The sequence below is a fragment of the Sphaeramia orbicularis genome, chromosome 19 (assembly GCF_902148855.1).
Source record: "Sphaeramia orbicularis chromosome 19, fSphaOr1.1, whole genome shotgun sequence".
NCBI classification, from domain to species: Eukaryota; Metazoa; Chordata; class Actinopteri; order Kurtiformes; family Apogonidae; genus Sphaeramia; species Sphaeramia orbicularis.
In genome coordinates, this window is record NC_043975.1 from 29,109,914 (window position 1) to 29,131,707 (window position 21,794).

The 21,794-nt window shown below is 36.9% G+C and overlaps 1 protein-coding gene across 1 annotated transcript in view; it reads left to right on the plus strand.

Moving 5' to 3' along the window:
- Window positions 1–21,794, plus strand: part of vwa2 (von Willebrand factor A domain containing 2) — a 72,141-nt gene that overhangs the window by 23,827 nt on the left and 26,520 nt on the right. The window contains exons 3-5 of the mRNA XM_030163218.1: window positions 14,532–14,606; window positions 17,585–17,718; window positions 17,809–17,918. Coding sequence (XP_030019078.1) covers window positions 14,532–14,606; window positions 17,585–17,718; window positions 17,809–17,918 — 319 coding nt within the window. The remainder of the gene's footprint in view (window positions 1–14,531; window positions 14,607–17,584; window positions 17,719–17,808; window positions 17,919–21,794) is intronic.

Sequence of the window (21,794 nt, forward strand, 5' to 3'; positions counted from 1 at the left end):
GTTTAATCACTAATCCTATCAATACATGTAAAACATTGATATAAAATACAGTTTGTCATCTTTTCATGGTCATCAGATACACTCTAAAAAATGATTCATGGGGTTAGTAAGTTAAGCTTAAAATCAAGAGCTTTCTCTGCTTAAAAAATTAAGTTTGTAACATGTACACATATAAATCGGTTGATAAGTTATTTTATTAAGTTGGTCTAAATGAAAAACAAGGAAAACAGTCTTAACTTAATAACATATTGATTTTGAACAGACATTTCTGCCTGTAACTTAACAAAGAACTATATTAATTTAGTACAACTTAAAAATCTTGTAAGCTTCCATTAAAAGCTGAGTACAAATCTTATGTGCCTCCACTCTAAGAAAAGATTCACGGGGTTAGTATATGTGGTATTTGTTCTAATGTACAGAAATAGGTTAGGCCAACTCAAAAAATTAAGGTAACACTTGTATGGACATTTTTGAGTAGAATAAAAGTAAAACAATAAGTCAGTATAACTAAATGGAGTTGTTTTTACACAATTAAAATTAAGTTGGTTCAACTTAATTAAGCTTGTAAAGTAAAAGGCAAATCATGTTGTTTGTACTAAAGTAATAGTGTTTACCAAACTAGAGAAGTCTTGTGGCATTTATGTTTATGTGTTTATGTTTACGCATTTGGCAGACGCTTTTTTCCAAAGCGACTTACAGGGGAAAACCAATTAAATCACTCAATCAATCAAATTTTATTTATATAGCGCCAGATCACAAAAAAGTTATCTCTTGACATTTTATATATAGAGTTGGTCAAAACCAGACTCTAAGTCAATTTACAGAAACCCAACAGAATCCTCCAGGAGCAAACACTTGTGACTGGTGACAGTGGCGAGGAAAAACTTCCCTTTAACAGGCAGAAACCTCGAGCAGACCCAGACTCCTGGAGGATGGCCGTCTGCCTTGACCAGTTGGGGTTAAAGAGAGAGAGTAGAGAAGGGGAAAAAGAGAGAGCGATAGAGATAGAGACTGGGGGAGAGGGGGAGAGGGGGAGTAGGGGGAGACACATGGAGGCGGTTGAGGATAAGTGAGTGGTGATGATGAGGGCAGGGAAGAGGCCGGACCACCGCAGCAGGTTCAGAGATAATCGTGAAAGAATCTGTGGTTATCCTGGGAAAAACCTTATTAGAATATTTAAAATGGAATGTTTGAAAGTGCTAGGACAGGAGGTGCTCTCGGAAGAGCTGGGTCTTCAGGAGCTTCTTGAAGATAGGCAGGGATGACTCTGTTCTTGTAGCACTTGGTAGAGCGTTCCACCAACGTGGAACGACCCATGAAAAGAGCCTGGATTGTCTTGTACAAGGTCTGGGGACCACCAGACTACGTTCCCCAGACGAGCGTAGTGGTCGTGGGGCGACATAAGCTTTTATTAGTGCACCTAAGTAGACAGGAGCAGACCCACTGAGAATTTTGTAGGCTAGGATTAAAGATTTTAATTTGATGCGGGCAGCTATGGGTAGCCAGTGTAACTCAATGAGTAAGGGGGTGACATGTGCCCTTTTAGGCTGATACATTAATTAATTAATTAATTAATCCATTAATCTTAAAAAGATAGATTTTAGATAGAAAGATAGATAGAAGAGAAGATTAATTAATTAATTAATTAATTAATCCATTAATCTTAAAAAGATTAATGGAAATTGTTGCCCCAATTTTTTTTATGTTGAACCAGCTTATCATTTTTTAGAGCGTATGACTCACTTGGACATTCAGAGCCTCTGTAGTTACCATGGAAACACCGTCATCTTCTATAACATTAACTCACCAGTAAAACCCATGGAGTTGGATCAATGACAGTGGATGGAAATGCTTGTTTTATGTTCAGTTAATGAACTATTTTACTGAAAAAGTCACTTTTTCTGCAGTTTTCTCTGCTTTTGATATAATAACCTTCAACTTTAATCTGAGCTTTTACAAACATCTACATGATCAATACATTAAATATAGAAAAATACCTGCTTTAGGCTGATAAATACAGAAGATAATATAAATAAATGGTGATAAATCACTTAAAAGTAGCACTGGGTCTTTATGGGTTAAAGTCAGCAGCAACACAAGCCCTCTGAAACTTTGGCTCAGTAAATCCTATGAAATAGTAGTCCTTGAGCCACAGATATAGAGCCCTGTGAAAAAAATATCACTTTGGGCCCCACCGCTTCAATGCCACAAACCATGCAAACAATAAAAATATGAAAATATAACTCTGTGCAGGCATGGATCAATATTCTGCTTCCAATAGATTTTATAATTTCATGCAAGATTGATGAGAAAGGTACAGCCATCTTTTATATTTTAATTATGTTTTTTTTAATGACAACTATTTGATTTTTTTCCCACTCATACCAATACAAATAAAATATAGTTTCACTAATCAGATGGAAGTATATTTACTTGCATCAGCTAGGAACGCTGACACATGGACCAAACCATTTCATGAAATAAGGAGGGGGGAAGCAGGGGTCGGAGGCTGACCGGATTTTATTCTTTTTTTTTTTTTTGCCAAAAATGAAACAAAAGTAATACAAAGAACAAATATATTAGTGCCTAGTGATGCAAATATTCTTTTATGGTGATAGGTTAATAATTTTCATAAAAACTGACTATGTTCTACTACTGTATTGAATGATAGTGTTGAATGTATAAAATTAACCCTTTCATGTATGAATTATGAGAACCTTAGTATTTTTTCTTGAGTGTTTTTATTCCTCTTTAGTCATGAAAAAAAAACAATACAACCGATTTTTTTTTTTTTTTTTTTTAATGAACCTATTTTTCGTGGAGTTACAAAAATGTCCACTCAGCTTGACACCATGCATTTAAGTTTTGAAGCAAAGAAACATTTATTTAAAAAATTACCATCAGAAAGTGATATACTGTGTGAAAACTATGAAATAAAAACATTTTTAATGCCGCTAATTGCTAAGTTGCTACTGTTTTCTCACATTTTATCATACTCTAATATTAGTTATTACTCATTTCATGGATATAATATTCTCCTGAGACCCAGGAAATTGACAGTTTTAGCTTTTTTACATTAAAAATCTGTCTTGATTGGAAACTGCATAATGCAACAGTTTTTTCAGATACATTTTTAAAATTATTTTTATTTATTTATTGATTTTTTAATGGAATGTCCCTTACAATGCACAGCATTTTTTAAAGTAAAACTGTGAAACTTTTGTCCCCTACAGAGGACAAAAAGGCATTGCTGGATTTCAGGAGGATATGCAAAAAAAACAAAAAAAAAACAAACTTTTATTTTTCCATAAAACTGTTAATTACAGTCTATTAACAATTAGCAATTGATTTACACTAAAACATGTTAGTGCAGATCAGGTTTATTTAGAACAGCAAAGTTACAGTGATTGTATGAATTGCAGTGTTTGTGATGGTGCATAAGTGTCCACTGTGTTGGCTGATATGGAACTAAAACAACAAAACCCATGAATATACAAGAGAACAGCTGGAGAAGAACTGTCCACTGTAGTGACCACTATGCATGAAAGGGTTAAACATGTAGAAGTGAACATTGTACTTAACTGGCAGCACATTAAATGAGACACTAGAAGTTTATTCATGTTATTTTTTACTTGGCCTGTATTTTTGGACACACTTTTATTTGTATCTGATTATTATTAGAGCTCTAGCTAATAATTGACGCCATTTTTTTTTAGTTTTTTAACCAATCATATTTGTTGTAATGATGAACACAACTCATGAGTCCAGCTACCCTTCCCTTAAAATCTATTTACTGATCAGAAATGTGATCTAATTTATATTTTATACAATATTTGACAGGCCAGTATTATATTTACTCCACTTCACATTAATGTTTTGCGATACTTTTCCTTAAAATACAATCATTTTTATCCTCCGGTGCATTACTATTCATCTGCAAATGCTGTCTGGAAGTTTTAAGTAGGCATATGAGGTCAGGCTGGCACCGACAGAAACCTCCCACGCACTGTGATTTACTAGAAGGTACTGCCAACTGTCAACACCTAAAAGGTATTTAAACCTTAGAGAAGAAAAGCAGGATTGTATCACATTATACTGTATATATACTGTATTTTCTATTCACATAAATTATTAAGGTCTCTTAAAGGTAGGGCACATCAAAAAGCACCTAAAATACCCAATCAAATGGCCTATCTTTCAATAAAAAGAGTGAAAACAAATGCAGGATATATCTCGTTTGCTGGATCAGCTGTAAACTCTAATGGGTTCATCCTCAGCCAAAGTTCAGTCAGTAGTTTTATGCAAAATTCTCCTGACAGGTCAAAAAACAAACAAGGAGACACTTACATTTATCTCAATAAATACAGTAAATCGTTGCTGCCTTTAAGGATCAACTGGAGAGACATAGATGAGAGGTGACTCATTCAGCTCATTATTCTGTCTGCTCTCACATTTCTGCTGGATGTTGGACTGCATTTCTTTCTTGTCAGCATTTACCACAACCTTCATCCTTTTATTCCTATACACTATATCGTTATCCTTTTTCAGCATAATAGTCGAAGTCAAACATTATATGGATAAAAGTTTTGGTACACATTGAATTCAGGTGTCTGGAATACAAAACAGTGATGACAAATGTCATAATATAGTTTTATATTGTGATAAATATCATATTGGTTATTAATATTGATGTTTGTTTGTTTTTTTTATCTCAAATCAGCATGAACAGGACAACTTATGAGCTATAGCCATGATGTGTCCCAATATTTTTGTCAGTATAGTTCATAAATATCAATATTTCTTTTTTTAATTTTAATAGGAGATTTTCCCATTAAAATGAAGATGTGAAGAAAGTAGACGGTTTAGTTGTGGTAGAAAATTATTATTTACAGTCAGAGCATAATAAATAGTTTAGAAAATTAGAGGTAGAACATTTAAAGTCTTAGTCATGGAAAAAAAAATGAACGTTGAAAGAAATTAAGAAAAAAACATCTCTGAGGCATTTTGGAATTAAAGATAACAATTTAAACCAAACTAACCAATGCAATGATATTTATCACAATATACGTCAGCACATGGATGTCCGTCAGTCCTGGTCACATCTGCAGCCTGTCCGTCCATGGGAGTGGATCTGTCCTTCACTGGGGTTCTCCCTGAGGTTTCTCTTTTCCCGCTGGGTTTTTGGGAGTTCTTCCTTGCTGAGAAGGACAGGTGATGGACATTAATCCATTTGCTTCAACTGTTTACCTAACTAATTATTTAACTGTTTGCTTATTTTCATATTTAATAAATTCTGTAAAGCCCTGTGCGGCGACCTTGTTGTGATATCAGGCTGTACAAATAAAACTGAATTTAAAACTCTATTGTGGGCGGCTGTGGCTCAGTTGGTAGAGTGGGTCGTCCAGTGACTGAAGGGTCAGTGGTCCAAATCCTTGGTTAGGGTTCTCCACATTTAGAAGTGTCCTTGGGCAAGACACTGAACCCTAAATTGCTACCAGTAGAGGCCCTACTGGTAGCCACCCATTGGTGGATGAGTGTGTGCGTGGATGGGTGAATGTGAGGCTTTGTTAAGTGCTTTGGGCACCATGATGGTGTGGAAAAGAGCTATATTATAGAGCTATATATATACTGAACAACAAAAGAAACGCAAGTTTTGGTCGTTAATTTAGGCAAGCGATCAGCTGTCCTGTTGAGTTGTCAACTGAGATACACATTACAATAAGTGAGTTGTAACCACTGGAGCGTGTGTTTGCAGGCAAACACGACCACGAGTGGTGTTGAGCACGTGTACAAAGTATCAGAGGTGCGGTACGTTTTGAGTGATATGGTAGTGTGAGCAACAAATGGGAGTGGCAATTCCCTTTGTTTATCCGGGGGCTATAAAAAGAAATGGTAAGATTCAAAAGTTACTGCATTACCACGATGCCTCGCCTTAACGATAATCTGAGAGAACGCGCCATTGGAATGCTTGATGCTGGTTTAACGGCTCGCAATGTTGCCAGACGTCTGCAAGTGCACGAGTCCACCATCAGTAGGCTGAGGACACAATTCCGTGACACAGGGACCACTCGGGACAGACCAAGATCCGGAAGACCACGTGTGACCACCCGTAATCAGGATCACCATATTCGCTTGGCCCATCTCCGTGACCATCAACTCAGTGCTACGAGGACAGCAAGAGAGACCCACTGTACATTTCACAGCTGGATATAAATATCTCATATGAAACCAATATTCATAATAAAACTCCCATATAAACCAATACCGAAACATACTTGCGTTTCTTTTGTTGTTCAGTATATATAAAAAAAAAAAAAGAGAGAGAAAAAGAGGAGAAAAAAAAAAAGAGCTATATTGTGAAGGGTTTAGTTAGGGCCGAAATGCAGTACACCAGGCAACACAATCAGTTTAGAAATGGCTTTACAGAAGACACACAACACTGAGATAGGATAAGCTAGGGCTGCTCGATTATAGAAAAAAAAAAACAATAATCACGATTATTTTTGCAATAATTGAAAGCACGATTATTAAAAATGATTATTTGTTAACGTTAAAGTTGTTTTTTTCCTTGCAATACAATGTAAAATATACTCTTTAAACATAAATAAGCTTTTAAACACTAAAACAAAGTATGTTCACTTTTGTATGAAACAAAACAAATCTTTGAATGCAATTAAGTATACTGTAAATTCAAGTATGTTTCCTTTTGTAAACAAATAGTGCACTGTAATTAAACTGCTATAGACTTGCCATAGAACTGTAGCAATAAAAAAATAAATAAATTAAAAAAAAAAAACTCACTTAAAGTGCAAATTATAAATTTAAGTATGTTCAGTGTAGTATGAAACAAGGTGAATTTTATATATATATATATATATATATATATATATATATATATATATATATATATATATATATATATATATTCAGTGGCGTGCCGTGAGGTTTCAGTTAAGGCCTTCTGTATACATCAGCCATCTATAGAATACACACATTGTGCACTACAACGCAACAACCATGCGCCGCACAGAAAACCAACATTAAGCCACAGTGTCACACCACGCATTCAACAATACGCAACATTAAGTAAATACTGAAAAAGGTTTCTCTGAGCAACTGATTCCATGCAACTGAATTGGACTTGCCTTTTTTGTTTACCAAGCGCTTCTGCTGTGATTCTCCTGCCATTTTTCAAGACTGCTAGGTACAACTTTCCTGGTGGGGTGGACCTGCTGGCTAGCTGGCAGTTGCATTTTAGAGGGGGGCAGGGTGGAGCAGCTCATGGTAGCTTGCGTGCACGTGAATTAAAACAACTCAAAATTAATAATCATTTTTTTCTCAATTACATTATTTTCGTAATCGTTAAGTCCAATCCAATCCAGCTTTATTTGTTAAGCACTGTAAAACAACTGCAGTGGACCAAAGTGCTGTACAGAAGAAAAATTAAAACCAAAATAGAAGTATAAAATACAGAATAGATTTAAAGACATAGAAACTGTACAAAAAGCAAAAAAAAAAGTGCTATACAGAAGAATAAATAAAACCCAAATAAAACCAATACAAGAATAGATTAAAAGCCATACAATTAAAAACAACAATATAAATAAAATAAACAAATAAATAGAATAGATGAATAAGAACAACTAACCACTACCAAATAAAAAAAATACAGAACTAGAAGCACTCAGAGAGCGCAGACCTCCGCCAAGGCTGATCAGTGGCCTCCCCCGTGGGCCCCCCCACACCAAGGAGGTTATGTTTTTGCCAGGGTTTGTTTGTTTGTCTGTCTGTCTGTCTGTCTGTCTGTCTGTCTGTCTGTTAGTGTGCAACATAACTCAAAAAGTTATGGACAGATTTGGATGAAATTTTGTGGTCTGCGCCCCCCCTGTGGGCCCCCCCACCCCCGATCACCACCAAAATTTAATCATTTCTTCCTTATCCCATTTCCAACAAACCCTGAAAATTTCATCCAAATCTGTCCATAACTTTTTGAGTTATGTTGCACACTAACGGACAGACAAACAGACAGACAGACAGACAAACAAACAAACCCTGGCAAAAACATAACCTCCTTGGCGGAGGTAACCAGTTAACCAGCAGTTAAACCAGATAGAAACATATATAAACTAGAAGCACTCGGAGAGCGCAGACCTCTGCCAAGGCTGATCAGTGGCCCCCCCGTGGCCCCCCCCCGATCACCACCAAAATTTAATCATTTCTTCCTTATCCCATTTCCAACCAACCCTGAAAATTTCATCCAAATCTGTCCATAACTTTTTGAGTTATGTTGCACACTAACGGACAGACAGACAAACAAACAAACAAACAAACAAACAAACAAACAAACCCTGGCAAAAACATAACCTCCTTGGCGGAGGTAATAAAGATAATACCCTCAAACATCTCACACGGTTTCAAAAGCCAAGGAGAAAAAAATGGGTTTTAAGAAGGGATTTAAAAACGGACAGAGAGGAGGCCTGTCTGATATGGAGAGGCAGATGGTTCCATAGTTTAGGAGCTGCTGCAGCAAAGGCATGGTCACCCCTGAACTTGTGCACAGTTTTTGGTACACTCAGGAGCAGTTGGTCAGCTGACCTGAGAGAGCAGGGGGGCATATAAAGCTGCAGCAGCTCAGAGAGGTAGGGTGGTGCGAGGCCATTTAGGGATTTAAAAGTAAATAGAAGAATTTTAAAATGGATCCTAAAATGTATGATGGGCAGCCAGTGGAGTGAGGCTAAAATGGGGGAAATGTGCTCTTGTTTACGTGTGCCGGTTAAAAGACGTGCAGCAGCGTTTTGCACCATCTGAAGATGGGCGATGGAGGAACCACTAGCCCCCACATAAAGACCATTACAATAATCGAGCCTAGTGGTCACAAAAGCATGGATGGCTATTTCAAAGTGCTGCCTGGAGATAATTGGTTTAATTTTGGCCACCTGCCTCAGCTGGAAAAACTGGATTTAAGGACTGAACTGATTTGACAGTCAAACTTGAGATCAGCATCCACTTTAACGCCAAGGTTTGTTACGTTAAAGTGGATGCTGATCTCAAGTTTGACTGTCAAATCAGCTCAGTCCTTAAATCCAGTTTTAAGTGTAATAATCAAAATCGTAATTGAATTTCGATTAATTGCACAGCCCTCGGATGAGCACAGTGAGTAAATCAGGGAGCAGGTGAAGAGATGTGGTCCAGAACTGAAGGCAGGTAGGTCAACAAGGAGACAGGCGAAGAGACGTGGTCGGGCCAGGCAGAGTCAAAACCAGGAAAACCCAGAACTCAGAGTCACAGGCAGAAGACAGGTCAGGTCACCAGGACTAAGGTGAAGAGACGTGGTCGGAGCAGGCGGAGTCAAATACCTGGAAGATCCAAAACACAGTTCTCAGAACCAGGGACAGAAAGCGGGTCGGGTAACCAGGGCGGAGACGGAGTCAAAAGCAGACCAAGTCAGCAACAGAATCACAGGAACAGATGAGAACGCTAGAGGGTTGGGATGATCCATGGACAATATGTGGCAATGAGGAGCAGAGCAGGAGCTGCGTATGTGCTGGCCCACTGATTACATACATGCACCTGTCAGCAACAGGTGAAACTCATGTCACTGATGAGGTGAGAGAGGGCAGCAGCAGAGCAGACTGGGACGTGTAGAACTGCAGTCCATTTACCATATATTAGGACATTTGTCATTATTATTATATTATTCGGCTAAAATTTACTTAGGGGGTCGAATGAGTGGCCATTATTGTCACAAAAAAAAACCAAGTTGTTAGAAATGCATAGAACTGTGTTGAAATAATGCTAATCCATTTGTGCACAGACTACTGATATTATTTGACAGTGGAAGCTCTATTTTCAGAAATATTGGATTTTGAATAGCACGTGTATGTGAAAACTTTTGCTGGTGGACGGACGTGACATTACCCATGATGATCTGGTCAGTACGAGTACTTTATTAGTAATAAACTTATAGACTTACTATTGCTAATTCTCCTCTTATTCATAAATGTTAGTATTGTGGATCTAAAACAATAACAGCTGACACAAAAACACAAAATGTGGCAGTGGACGGATGTGACATGGTTGTTACAGATCCCATCATACTGATGCTCGGCAGCCATGTCACCGTTTCCACAAATGATCACTGTGCAAAAACTAGGATCAGAATTATTTATTGTATAGTTTATCATCATACTAAAGAGTAAATAACAATATAGAATTGTTATTTCTTCATAAAAATGCTTATTATTAGAAAACTGTTTATTTAAAAAGTGACGTGTGACATTCCTAATGTATGTATTGGCGTAACATAAGCAGGATGGATCAGCACCATACTCCATACTGCAACCTGTAAAAATAAAACGTGATATGTAGGATAGAATCTTGTAAGAAAAACTGGGGAATTTAAAGAATAGAATATTTGTTTTTCAGGTAAATTCAGTTCAAATATAACTTGGCCATTTGTGACATGAAAATATAGCATTAATTGTGATGAAACTGGACATTTTTGAGCTGAAAACATAGTTCGTATGACCATCAACATGTTGCAACAGAACTGAAATCCTGTAAATTTGCAGAACTTGCATTTACCAACACAAAGTTCCTTTGGGGATTCACTTATATTGATTTCTTTTGCACAAAGACATAAATAAGACCTCTAAGCAAATTTTAGCCGTATTACATATTATATATATTATATTATATATTGCTATTATATTATCTTATTATTATATTGTTTTGTACCCTAGAAAAGAAACACCTGAATTCAACATGTCCCAATACTTTTGTCTATATAGTATATGCTATGAGGCTAATGATATACATGTTACACAATTCATTCTGCTTCAATCATACACCTTACACCAGGGGTCACCTACCTTGGTCCTGGAGATCTACTATCCTGCATGTTTTAGATGTATCCCTCTTCCAACACACCTGATTCAAATGATCAGCCTATCATTAAGCGCTGCAGAAGCCTGATAACAACCATCAGGTGTGTTGGAAGAGGGAAACGTCTGAAACATACAGGATAGTAGATCTTGAGGACCAGGGTTGGTGACCCCTGCCTCACAGAACAGCAGATCTATTGTAGTAACTAATGTCATATATTGTCTTTGTTTTTATTGTTTGGTTGTGATAAACTGTCCACAGTGTACTTAACCCCACAGCACAACATGAAGACAATAGAAGGGTGAAGTCAGTGTTAAAGCTAAACTGGCCTTTGCACATGAATCCTCTCATTGATGTTCCTCTTCTTTGTCTTCATAGTTTCGGTCTTGACACTTGAAAAAGTCACCACCAGATGTATGGCCTCCTCTAAATATCTGGCAGGCACTAAATAAATGCAACACTCTGTCACCCTTTATCTGTGGGTATTTTTATTCAAGACAGGGGCTGTGCTGTTCAGAGAGTGGGGATGCATGTTTGTAAAATCACTCAAGCGCTGCCTCTCCGTGGAGGACAAACGCCTCGGTGACCTGCTGGGGTTACCACGGACAACGAGGTGTGTTCACGTGGTTTCTGAACAGGAAATCACATGTCCCTCCCTTCTGTTAGGGATGTACATGTGCCTGAATAGAGCAGCATCCTTTCACTGAATGGAAACACAAGAGTGGTTATATTCACTTGTCTACTCACATTAGCTTTCAATACTTAATGATCCATCCCAGATGGGGTCAAGAGGGAGCCACTGAACTGGACTGGCTTCAGGAATAACATCCCATTTATTATTTCACTTCATTTATCCCAAGGCTCACATTTGATCCTTTTTGAATGTGGCTAAACAGGAAAGGGTTTACACATCAGAATATGGGCTCCTGGATGTATCCTCTTTTGTAATACGTTAAGGTTGCCAGTGGGAAAACAGATTATTATGATATAAACTATAGTATAGACTACAGGTGTCAAACATGTGGCCAAATCCGGTCTGCCAAAGGGTCCAGTTCGGCCCTTGGGATGAAATTGTGAAATGCAAAAATTACACTAAGAAATTAACAATCCTTTCATTTCAGGTTCCACATTCAGACCAATTCAATCCCAATTAGGCAGGATTCAGTAAAATACAATCATAATAACATATAAATAATGACAACACCAATTTTTTCTCTTTGTAAATGTAAATATTTTCACGTATTTACACTAAAACAAAGTATAATTTCGCAAAAACCTGAGCAAATATGAACAACCTGAAATGTCTTAAGAGAAGTAAGTACAATTTTAACAAGATTCTGTTTCTTACTACATGTTTTGTGTGTTTGTAGATCCACTGTGATCTGTAAGTTATAATGCACATGTGTAAATGATAAACTGAGGCCGAATATTGTTAAAATTACACTTATTTTTTCAGTTTGTTCATGTAATTCTCATCTTTTGAAAGGATAGTTTGTAGATGTAAACCTTTTCATAATGTAAATTTACTTTTTTCGCTCTAAAACACAGAAAAGTTTGGAGTCGATAATATTTATATAATATTATGTTATTATTTTACTGGTTCAATCCACTTCAGATCAAATTTAGCTGAATGTAGCCCCTGAAAGAAAATGAGTTTGACACCCCTGGTATAGACTATTGTAAGGCAAGTCTTTCCTTTAATATTTCCCTACATAACTGTAAATAAATGTGCATAGTTTCCTATACTATCAAACAGAGAAACTATAACAGGTAGATTTGTTATTATATCATTACACTGTTGCCCATAAAGTTGGAGTGACTATTTTTGGTAATTTCCACATACATTACAAGACAGTGACATCAACAGTTCCAGTGAGAACAGTGAGTCAACAATCTCAGGTCCAATGTGGTCTACAGGGTCTGTAAGGTCCACCTCTGCATAAACAGTGAGTGTACCTGCTTTGTTAGGTACCATGAAGTAATGGTACTAATGTAAGGAATGATGTTCAAAGGGATAATGTGGAAGTGGACAGGGGTGTGGATCAGCACTTATGTTGGTCTAATGCTATAAAAGGGATTTTCTTTTCACCTTACATGTGTTTTTATACTTCTTTGATTTTTTTTGTTTGCCACTTACAGGTAAGAACCAAATACGGTAACTTCACTGACCTTGATTTTCTACATAACAATAAAACATTTTGAATAATTTCACAAAAGTAATAAAATCTTATCTCCTCCAATAACACACTAAGATTGAAATTTTGAATTTCAGAGTGTTTCTATGAGTGAACTGTAAAGCATTTAAAGTTAAATTTTATCTGGCTTTACCAATACAAAAAACCCACATACAAAAATACATAAATCTATAAATGAATAAAATTATTGTTTACATCATTATTATAGTTTAAGATTCTGCTCAAATGTTCATATTCAATTATAAATAAAAGAGCTTGCAGGATTCCTAAAAATATAAACAAAAAAGAAACCTAAGAACAAAAATGAACCTCTGCCAAGTCTGCATTTGACTAAATATCTAAAAAATATGCATACAGTACTTTTTAATATTGATACAGTATCGTGAAATGAAATATTGAGATATATGGAATATTTTCTTAAACCTCTAGTAACCACAGCTGTGAAAGAAAAATAAAACTGTGAAAAACTGAATAAAAACAACAATGAACAGTTAAAAACCTAAAAGTAGAATTACAGGTATAATCGGCTTTTCTTTGGTTTCTTCCTTCCATTTGCGCTGTGGTTGCTACACCTATTTATCCTAATAAAAACACTCTAAAACAGAGACAATACATTTCTTGCATCCTAAATTTTTCAGCATACCCAAAAAAACTAAAACTATCGAAACTCAATAAAACTCTGTTAAAACTAGACAGTTTCTCAGAATATAAAACCAAAACTAGTCATGCATTCATTACTGAAATCATGAACCAAACTGAAAGACTAAACAGCAATAAAAACTGATAAAAATCCAAACTATAAGACTTTAACTGCACCAGTCAAACTGTCTTCAATCCTCTGCTTGTAAACCTTTTTTTCAAGTGAATACTCTGTATGCATGAAGAACATCCCGCCCTCTTTGCAAACTGCTTCCTGTAAAAAAAAAAAAATAAATAAATAAAAAAATCTCATATTGTTTTGAGATCTTCAGTCAAAAAAAAATAGAGATATTGTCTGGATCAGCACTTATGTCGGTCTAATGTTCTAAAATTCATGTCCCTTTCACCTTACATGTGTTTTCTTGTATTTTTTATATATACTTGGCACTTATGGGTAAGGAACCAAATATGGTAACTACATTAACCTTTATTTTCTACATAACATTTTTTTTTTTTTTAATTTCACAAAAGCAATAAAGTCTTATGTCATCCAATAACACAGTAAGGTTGAAAACTTGAATTCAGAGTATTTCTGTGAGTGCCCCTATAAAGAGTTAAAGTCAATCATGTCTTATCTGATGCTTGATGACTGGAAAGGGAAATATTTGCCTTTTTTCTTTGTTCATTATTTTTGATTCACTGAGGCATGGAATTACAAAGTGTAAGTAAGTGTTGTATTCCCATTTTCTTAGGTGTGTAATGTTTGTGTGAGGATGCACGTTTGACTGATGTCTCCATTGTTGTCCCTCCTAGTTCAGCGGGGCGTCTCAGTGCAGGAGATCCACACCAGCCATGAAACCATCAACAAAATCAACTCAGCAGGAGAGAGTGAGTGTTTCCAGGATACTTATACTAAACAAATGATTAAAAACATGGATACAAAAGGGAAAGAGAGCTGGATGAGGAGATCCCAGAGGGGATATGGTATAATATGTGGCAAACACACCAATCAACATCACAATCACCTAAATGGAGAGAATTTAATCAGAAAAATCTAATTCGTTATTTCATCACACCTAAAGTTTAAAGTAAACAGATGAATACTCAACAGCCATGTTGGAGACTTTGTAATCACATGGATTCAGATCACACACACACACACACACACACACACACACACGTTTTGGAAATGCACAAATATTCAGCCCTTCTGGGGGAAGGTTCACTCCGCTCTCTGTAATGTGTTGGGATATGTAATCCAGAATTCTTGTCTTGGTCTTTGCCTCGGACATTTGGAAAAAAACGGTGCATAAAGGACACAGATACACTATATTGCCAAAAGTATTGGCTCACCCATCCAAATAATCAGAATCAGGTGTTCCAATCACTTCCATGGCCACAGGTGTATTAAATCAAGCACCTAGGCATGCAGACTGCTTTTACTAACATTTGTGAAAGAATGGGTCGCTCTCAGGAGCTCAGTGAATTCCAGCGTGGAACTGTGATAGGATGCCACCTGTGCAACAAATCCAGTCGTGAAATTTCCTGGTTCCTAAATATTCCACAGTCAACTGTCAGCTGTATTATAAGAAAGTGGAAGTGTTTGGGAACGACAGCAACTCAGCCACGAAGTGGTAGGCCACGTAAACTGACGGAGCGGGGTCAGCGGATGCTGAGGCGCATGGTGCGAAGAGGTCGCCAACTTTCTGCAGAGTCAATGGCTACAGACCTCCAAACTTCATGCGGCCTTCAGATTAGCTCCAGAACAGTGCGCAGAGAGCTTCATGGAATGGGTTTCCGTGGCCGAGCAGCTGCATCCAAGCCATACATCACCAAGTGCAATGCAAAGCGCCGGATGCAGTGGTGTAAAGCACGCCGCCACTGGACTCTAGAGCAGTGGAGGCGCGTTCTCTTGAGTGACCAATCGCGCTTCTCCATCTGGCAATCTGATGGACGGGTCTGGGTTTGGTGGTCGCCAGGAGAACGATACTTGTCGGACCGCATTGTGCCAAGTGTAAAGTTTGGTGGAGGGGGGATTATGGTGTGGGGTTGTTTTTCAGGAGCTGGGCTTGGCCCCTTAGTTCCAGTGAAAGGAACTGGGAATGCTTCAGCATACCAAGACATTTTGGACAATTCCATGCTCCCAACTTTGTGGGAACAGTTTGGAGCCGGCCCCTTCCTCTTCCAACATGACTGTGCACCAGTGCACAAAGCAAGGTCCATAAAGACATGGATGACAGAGTCTGGTGTGGATGAACTGGACTGGCCTGCACAGAGTCCTGACCTCAACCCCATAGAACACCTTTGGGATGAATTAGAGCGGAGACTGAGAGCCAGGCCTTCTGTCCAACATCAGTGTGTGACCTCACAAATGCGCTTCTGGAAGAATGGTCATAAATTCCCATGAACACACTCCTAAACCTTGTGGACAGCCTTCCCAGAAGAGTTGAACCTGTTATAGCTGCAAAGGGTGGACCCACGTCATATTGAACCCCATAGACTAGGAATGGGATGGCACTGAAATTCATATGTGAGTCAAGGCAGGTGAGTGAATACTTTTGGCAATATAATGTATTTTGTCAAGATCCTCCTGGTGGCCAGGGAGAGGGCCATAACAAAGAACTGGCTTAAGACGGATGCTCTGTGTTACAAACAATGGCTTTCAGTCATAAATGATATACTAGTCATGGAACACCTTACATATAAACTGAAGTTGAAAGAAAATCCCTTAAAAAGAAAAGAGGAAATGGCTGACATTTTGGGAAAAATATGTCTATTAAGGGACACACAACACAAGCTATTCTTTTCATTCGATTGTTTTCTGTTCTTTTGTTTGTTTGTTTTTTTCTTGCTCCTCAACTTGAGGAGATTGCTTTGTATTATACTGATACAAATTAAAAAGAAATTAAAATTGTAAAGGAAAAAAAAAAAGACATGGATTTAAAATAATACCACAATCAACATGTTAATTTTTTTGCACTTTGTTATTGAACCCATGAAGACCCAGTGCTACTTTTGTGGCAGTTTCCAAATGAACATTTCTCTCTATTTAACCTGTCTTAAGTGATTTATTGTCATTTTCCTATATTTAATTTACTAATCATATAGATTTTCATAAATGCTCAGATAAAAGTTGAGGGTTATTATATCAAAAACAGAGAAAACTGACAAAAAAGTGACTTTTTCAGTAAATTATATCATTAGCTCGACATAAACCCAGTGTCTCCATCCACTGGCATTTATGAAACTCCATGGGTTTTACCGGTGAATCAGTGTTGTAGAAGATGACCATGAAAAGATGACAAACTGTATTTTACACCAATTATTTACATGTATTGACAGGATTAGTTGATTAACAGGTATTAAACAGTTTTTTAATTTGGGATATTTGGGTCTTTATGGGTTTATAAATGGCAAAAACGGATTGTAGTTTGGCTGTGATTTCAGTATGAAGACACATACAGACGTGTACTTTTGTCTAATGGCTTTTTTCATGATCGGCTGCACATTCTAACACGTCAGCAACAACATATTATTCTCCCAGCGAGTTCAAACATGCATGTCAGAGAGTTTCTGCTTGGTAATGGTTTTCTGAGTGGGCTGCTTGGAAAAGAAAATTGAGCTCCGGCATGCCAAGCTTATTTTTCTCTTATTATGGGAAGGTATTATTTTCATCTGCAACAGCTCATTTGATAACTAACCGTGATAATCCCATAATGCCTCCACACAACAATAGAAAAGACTTTCCAGGAATGCACTGGTTAAGCCACTGAATAAGTTTAGACCCATTCCTTTATCTTGGCTGCTAATGTGCTAAACCTTTTCAATTCTTTTTTTTTTTTTTTTGGTTTATTTTTTATGGGAAGTGATGAAGTGCTCAGCAGCCATGGATATCATTTTCTTCATGGATGGGTCGTACAGCGTGGGGAAGGGCAGCTTTGAAAGGTCCAAACACTACGCAATCAAACTCTGTCAAGCTCTAGACATCAGACCAGATAAGGTTTGTTTTCTATTTAATTTCTCTGTATCTGTTTTCCCCCTGTTTTTGTCTTTATCTAATGTCTTTTCATGTATTGCCACCACCGCGCAGGTGCGAGTCGGTTTGATTCAGTTCGGTTCCACCCCTCGGATGGAGTTTGCATTGGACAAATACACGACCAAGCAGGAACTGAAGAAACACATGAAGAAGATTTCTTACAGGTGTGGATCCCATCTCAATGATCTGAACTACTTTAACATGATGGAGTTCCTCAACTGAAAGAATTATATTAAAAAAAAGTAAATAAAATCACATAAAAGTGCATTATAAGGAGTTAATTAAACTATGTAGGATTAAAAAAAAAAAAAAAAAACATTGCCATGGTTTGGATTTAGCTGAAAGTTTTGTTGAATACAACCATTCTCACATTGAGAGGTTAAGTGACAAATACTCCTGAGAAAGAAAAACAAATTATTTTCAGATTAGAGCTAGACTACGGGTGGTCACTTGACATTGGAGAAGTGTGCACGCTGAGGAAACCAAGGAAGAGAAAGGTCATTTGGTCAAGAGTGTGCAAATCTACAAAAAAACCCACCCATACATCTGTGCATTTCCAAACATTATTGCAATCTTTATGTTTTTTTTTTTTGACAGTTAAACATAGTAAGACAAAATAAAGATAGATGTGGAAAATACAAAAGTTGGTTTTGGTTAAATAAGTGTCTGACCTTTAGAAGTAAATAATTAAACTGTATTTCTATAGCACTTTTCACAGATAAAAATCACGAAGTCCTTTATAATAAAAGTGCATAGTGGCATAAGACATAAAAAGGGCAATTAAAATCACACAAGGCAAGGCAAGTTTATTTGTATAGCACATTTCAGCAACAAGGCAATTCAAGGTGCTTCACACAGGACATTGAAATAAAAGAAACAAAAAGAAACACATTTAAAACATTATAAAAGAAACATATAAAAGGTGATTAAAAACAGTGAGTAATAAAACAACACATAAAATCAAAAAAAAAAAAAAAAAACAGAATAAAATAAAAATAAAAACACACATATTAAAGTAAGAGTTGCAGTGCAGAGTTTCAAAGAGAATATAAAGTTTAAAAAGTCAAAAGCCTTTTGGTCAAAGGCGGCAGTGAACAGGTGAGTCTTTAACCTGGACTTAAAAGAACTCAGACTCTCAGCAGACCTGATATTTTCTGGTAGTTTGTTCCAGATATACGGAGCATAGAAACTGAACGCTGATTCTCTATGTTTAGTTCTGACTTTGGGAACACAGAGCAGACCTGCACCACATGACCTGAGTGGTCTGGATGGTTCATACTGGACTAGAAGGTCTCTGATGTATTTTGGGCCTGAACCATTCAGTGCTTTATATGCTAGCAAGAGAATTTTGAAGTCTATTCTCTGAGAGACAGGGAGCCAGTGCAGAGACCTCAGAACTGGACTGATGTGGTCCACTCTCTTGGTCTTAGTGAGGACTCGAGCAGCAGCTTTCTGGATCAGTTGCAGTCGTCGAATAGACTTTTTAGGCAGACCAGAGAAGATACTGTTACAGTAGTCAACTCAACTAAAGATAAATGTATGGACAAGTTTTTCAAGGTCCTGCTGCGACATCAGTCCTTTAATCCTAGAAATGTTCTTGAGGTGATAGTAAGCTGACTTTGTTTGTATGTGGTTTTTAAAATTCAGGTCTGAATCCATGACAACACCCAAATTCCTGGCCTGGTCTGAGGTTTTTAACTGAAGTGACTGGAGCTGCATGCTGATTTTAAGACGCTCCTCCTTGGGTCCAAAAACGACTACCTCAGTTTTTTCTCTGTTTAACTGAAGAAAGTTATGGCCCACCCATTCAGATATTTGCTCCATGCATTTACCCAGTGCTTGTATGGGGCTATGGTCACCTGGGGACATTGAAATGTAGAGTTGTGTGTCATCTGCATAGTTATGGTAATCTAACACAACATTAAAATAACTTAAAAAAAACATGTCATTAAACCAACATACCCGAAGCTAAAAGTTTCTCTAAAAAACAGTGGATTCAACAGAATCAGACATAAAGACATAGACAGAGCATTCCGCAAACAGGCAGAAACAATAGGTTAGCTCTGGATTTGTCAGAAGATCTGGACCCGAAAGTGATTGACCTGAAGAGTGTGGTGTTAGCAGATCACAGATGTATTATGGGCAGGGGTGTCCAAACCTGGTCCTGCATGTTTTAAATATTTCCCTCTTCCACCACACCTGGTTCAATTAATGATCAGCTTATCTCCAAGCTCTGCAGAAGCCTGATAATGATGCAATGACTTCCAGGTGTGATGGAAGAGGGAAATATCTAAAACATGCAGGATACCAGCCCTCCAGGACTGGGTTTGGACACCCTTGTATAATCGGGGTTGTCCATGTATTGCTCAAAAAGTCAAAACTAAAAATGTAATATGAATCTGAAATTTGATTCACCCATAAAGACCCAGTGCTACTTTTATGACAAAATCTTTCTATTTTAACCTTTCTGAAATGATTGATCACCATTTATTATAATATTATCCTCTGTATTTTGCATTTTTTTTCCAGTAAAAATCATGCATTTTACTATATTTACCGAAGGGGTTTGTTTGTTTGTTTGTTTGTTAAAACTATTAGTTCATTTCATACCAAATTTTGTTTATAGATTGCCTGTGACCCAGAATAGATCTCATTATATTTTGGAAAAGTAAGTCAAAGGTACAAATTTTTATGAATTTTTAAAATATTTTTTTCCCCTATTTACTTATAATGGGCAAAATTTCAAATGTGTGTAGCAGCAAAACTATTGGTTGATTTCATACCAAATTTTGTTAATACATTGCCAGTGACCCAGAATAGATCTCATTACATTTTGGGAAAAGTAGGTGAAAGTTTCAATTTGTTATGAATTTTTTTTAAATCGTTTTTTTCCCTCCATTTACTTATAATAGGAGAAATTTCACATGTCTATAGCAGAGAAAGTATTGGTTGAATTCATACCAAAATGACTTTATAGATTGCTAGTGACCCAGAATGGATCTCATTACATTTTGGGAACAGTAGGTCAAAGTTCAATTTTTTAATGAATTTTTAAATCCCGTTTTTAAATCCAATCTTCCCATTTACTTATAATGGGCGAAATATGTGCGAGGGGCGGGGTTTGTCGTGCCTGGCACCGCTTGTTAATTCACTGATCATGTAAATATTCATAAATCCTCAGGTTAAAGGTGAGGGTTATTACATCAGAGACAGAGAAAACTGAAGAAAAAGTGACTTTTTTAGTAAAATATATCAACAACTAAACATAAAACCAAGTGTCTCCATCCACTGTCATTGATCCAACTCCATGGGTTTTACTGGTGAATCAATGCTGTAGAAGATGACGGTGTTTCCATGGTAACTACAAAGCCTCTGAATGTCCAAATGGGTCATATCCGATAATCGTGAAAAGACGACAAACTGTATTTTACACCAATTATTTACATGTATTGTCATGTACATGTCGTGCCTGGCACCGCTTGTTAATTCACTGATCATGTAAATGTTCATAAACCCTCAGGTTAAAGTTGAGGGTTATTACATCAGAGACGGAGAAACCTGAAGAAAAAGTGACTTTTTTAGTAAAATATATCAACAACTGAACATAAAACCAAGTGTCTCCATCCACTGTTACTGATCCAACTCCATGGGTTTTACTGGTGAATCAATGTGGTAGAAGATGACGGTGTTTCCATAGTAACTACGAAGCATCTGAACGTCCAAATGAGTCATATCTGATAGTCGTGAAAAGATGACAAACTGTATTTTACACCAATTATTTGCATGTATTGATAGGATTAATGGATTAACAGGTATTAAACAGTTTCGATCAGTAGATGATTTTGTTTGTTGGTGGATGTTTGGGTCTTTATGGGTTAATAGTCAGTGTAAAGCAGATAAAATTGGAGTAATATGATCCAGTTTCATGGATGAATCTGGTAGAGTAACAGTTATGGTACTAGAACTGAGATGCATTTCTACTTTACTACATTTCCAGGATGGGAGTACAATTTTTGGCAGGTGAAGAAAAATAATTTAGC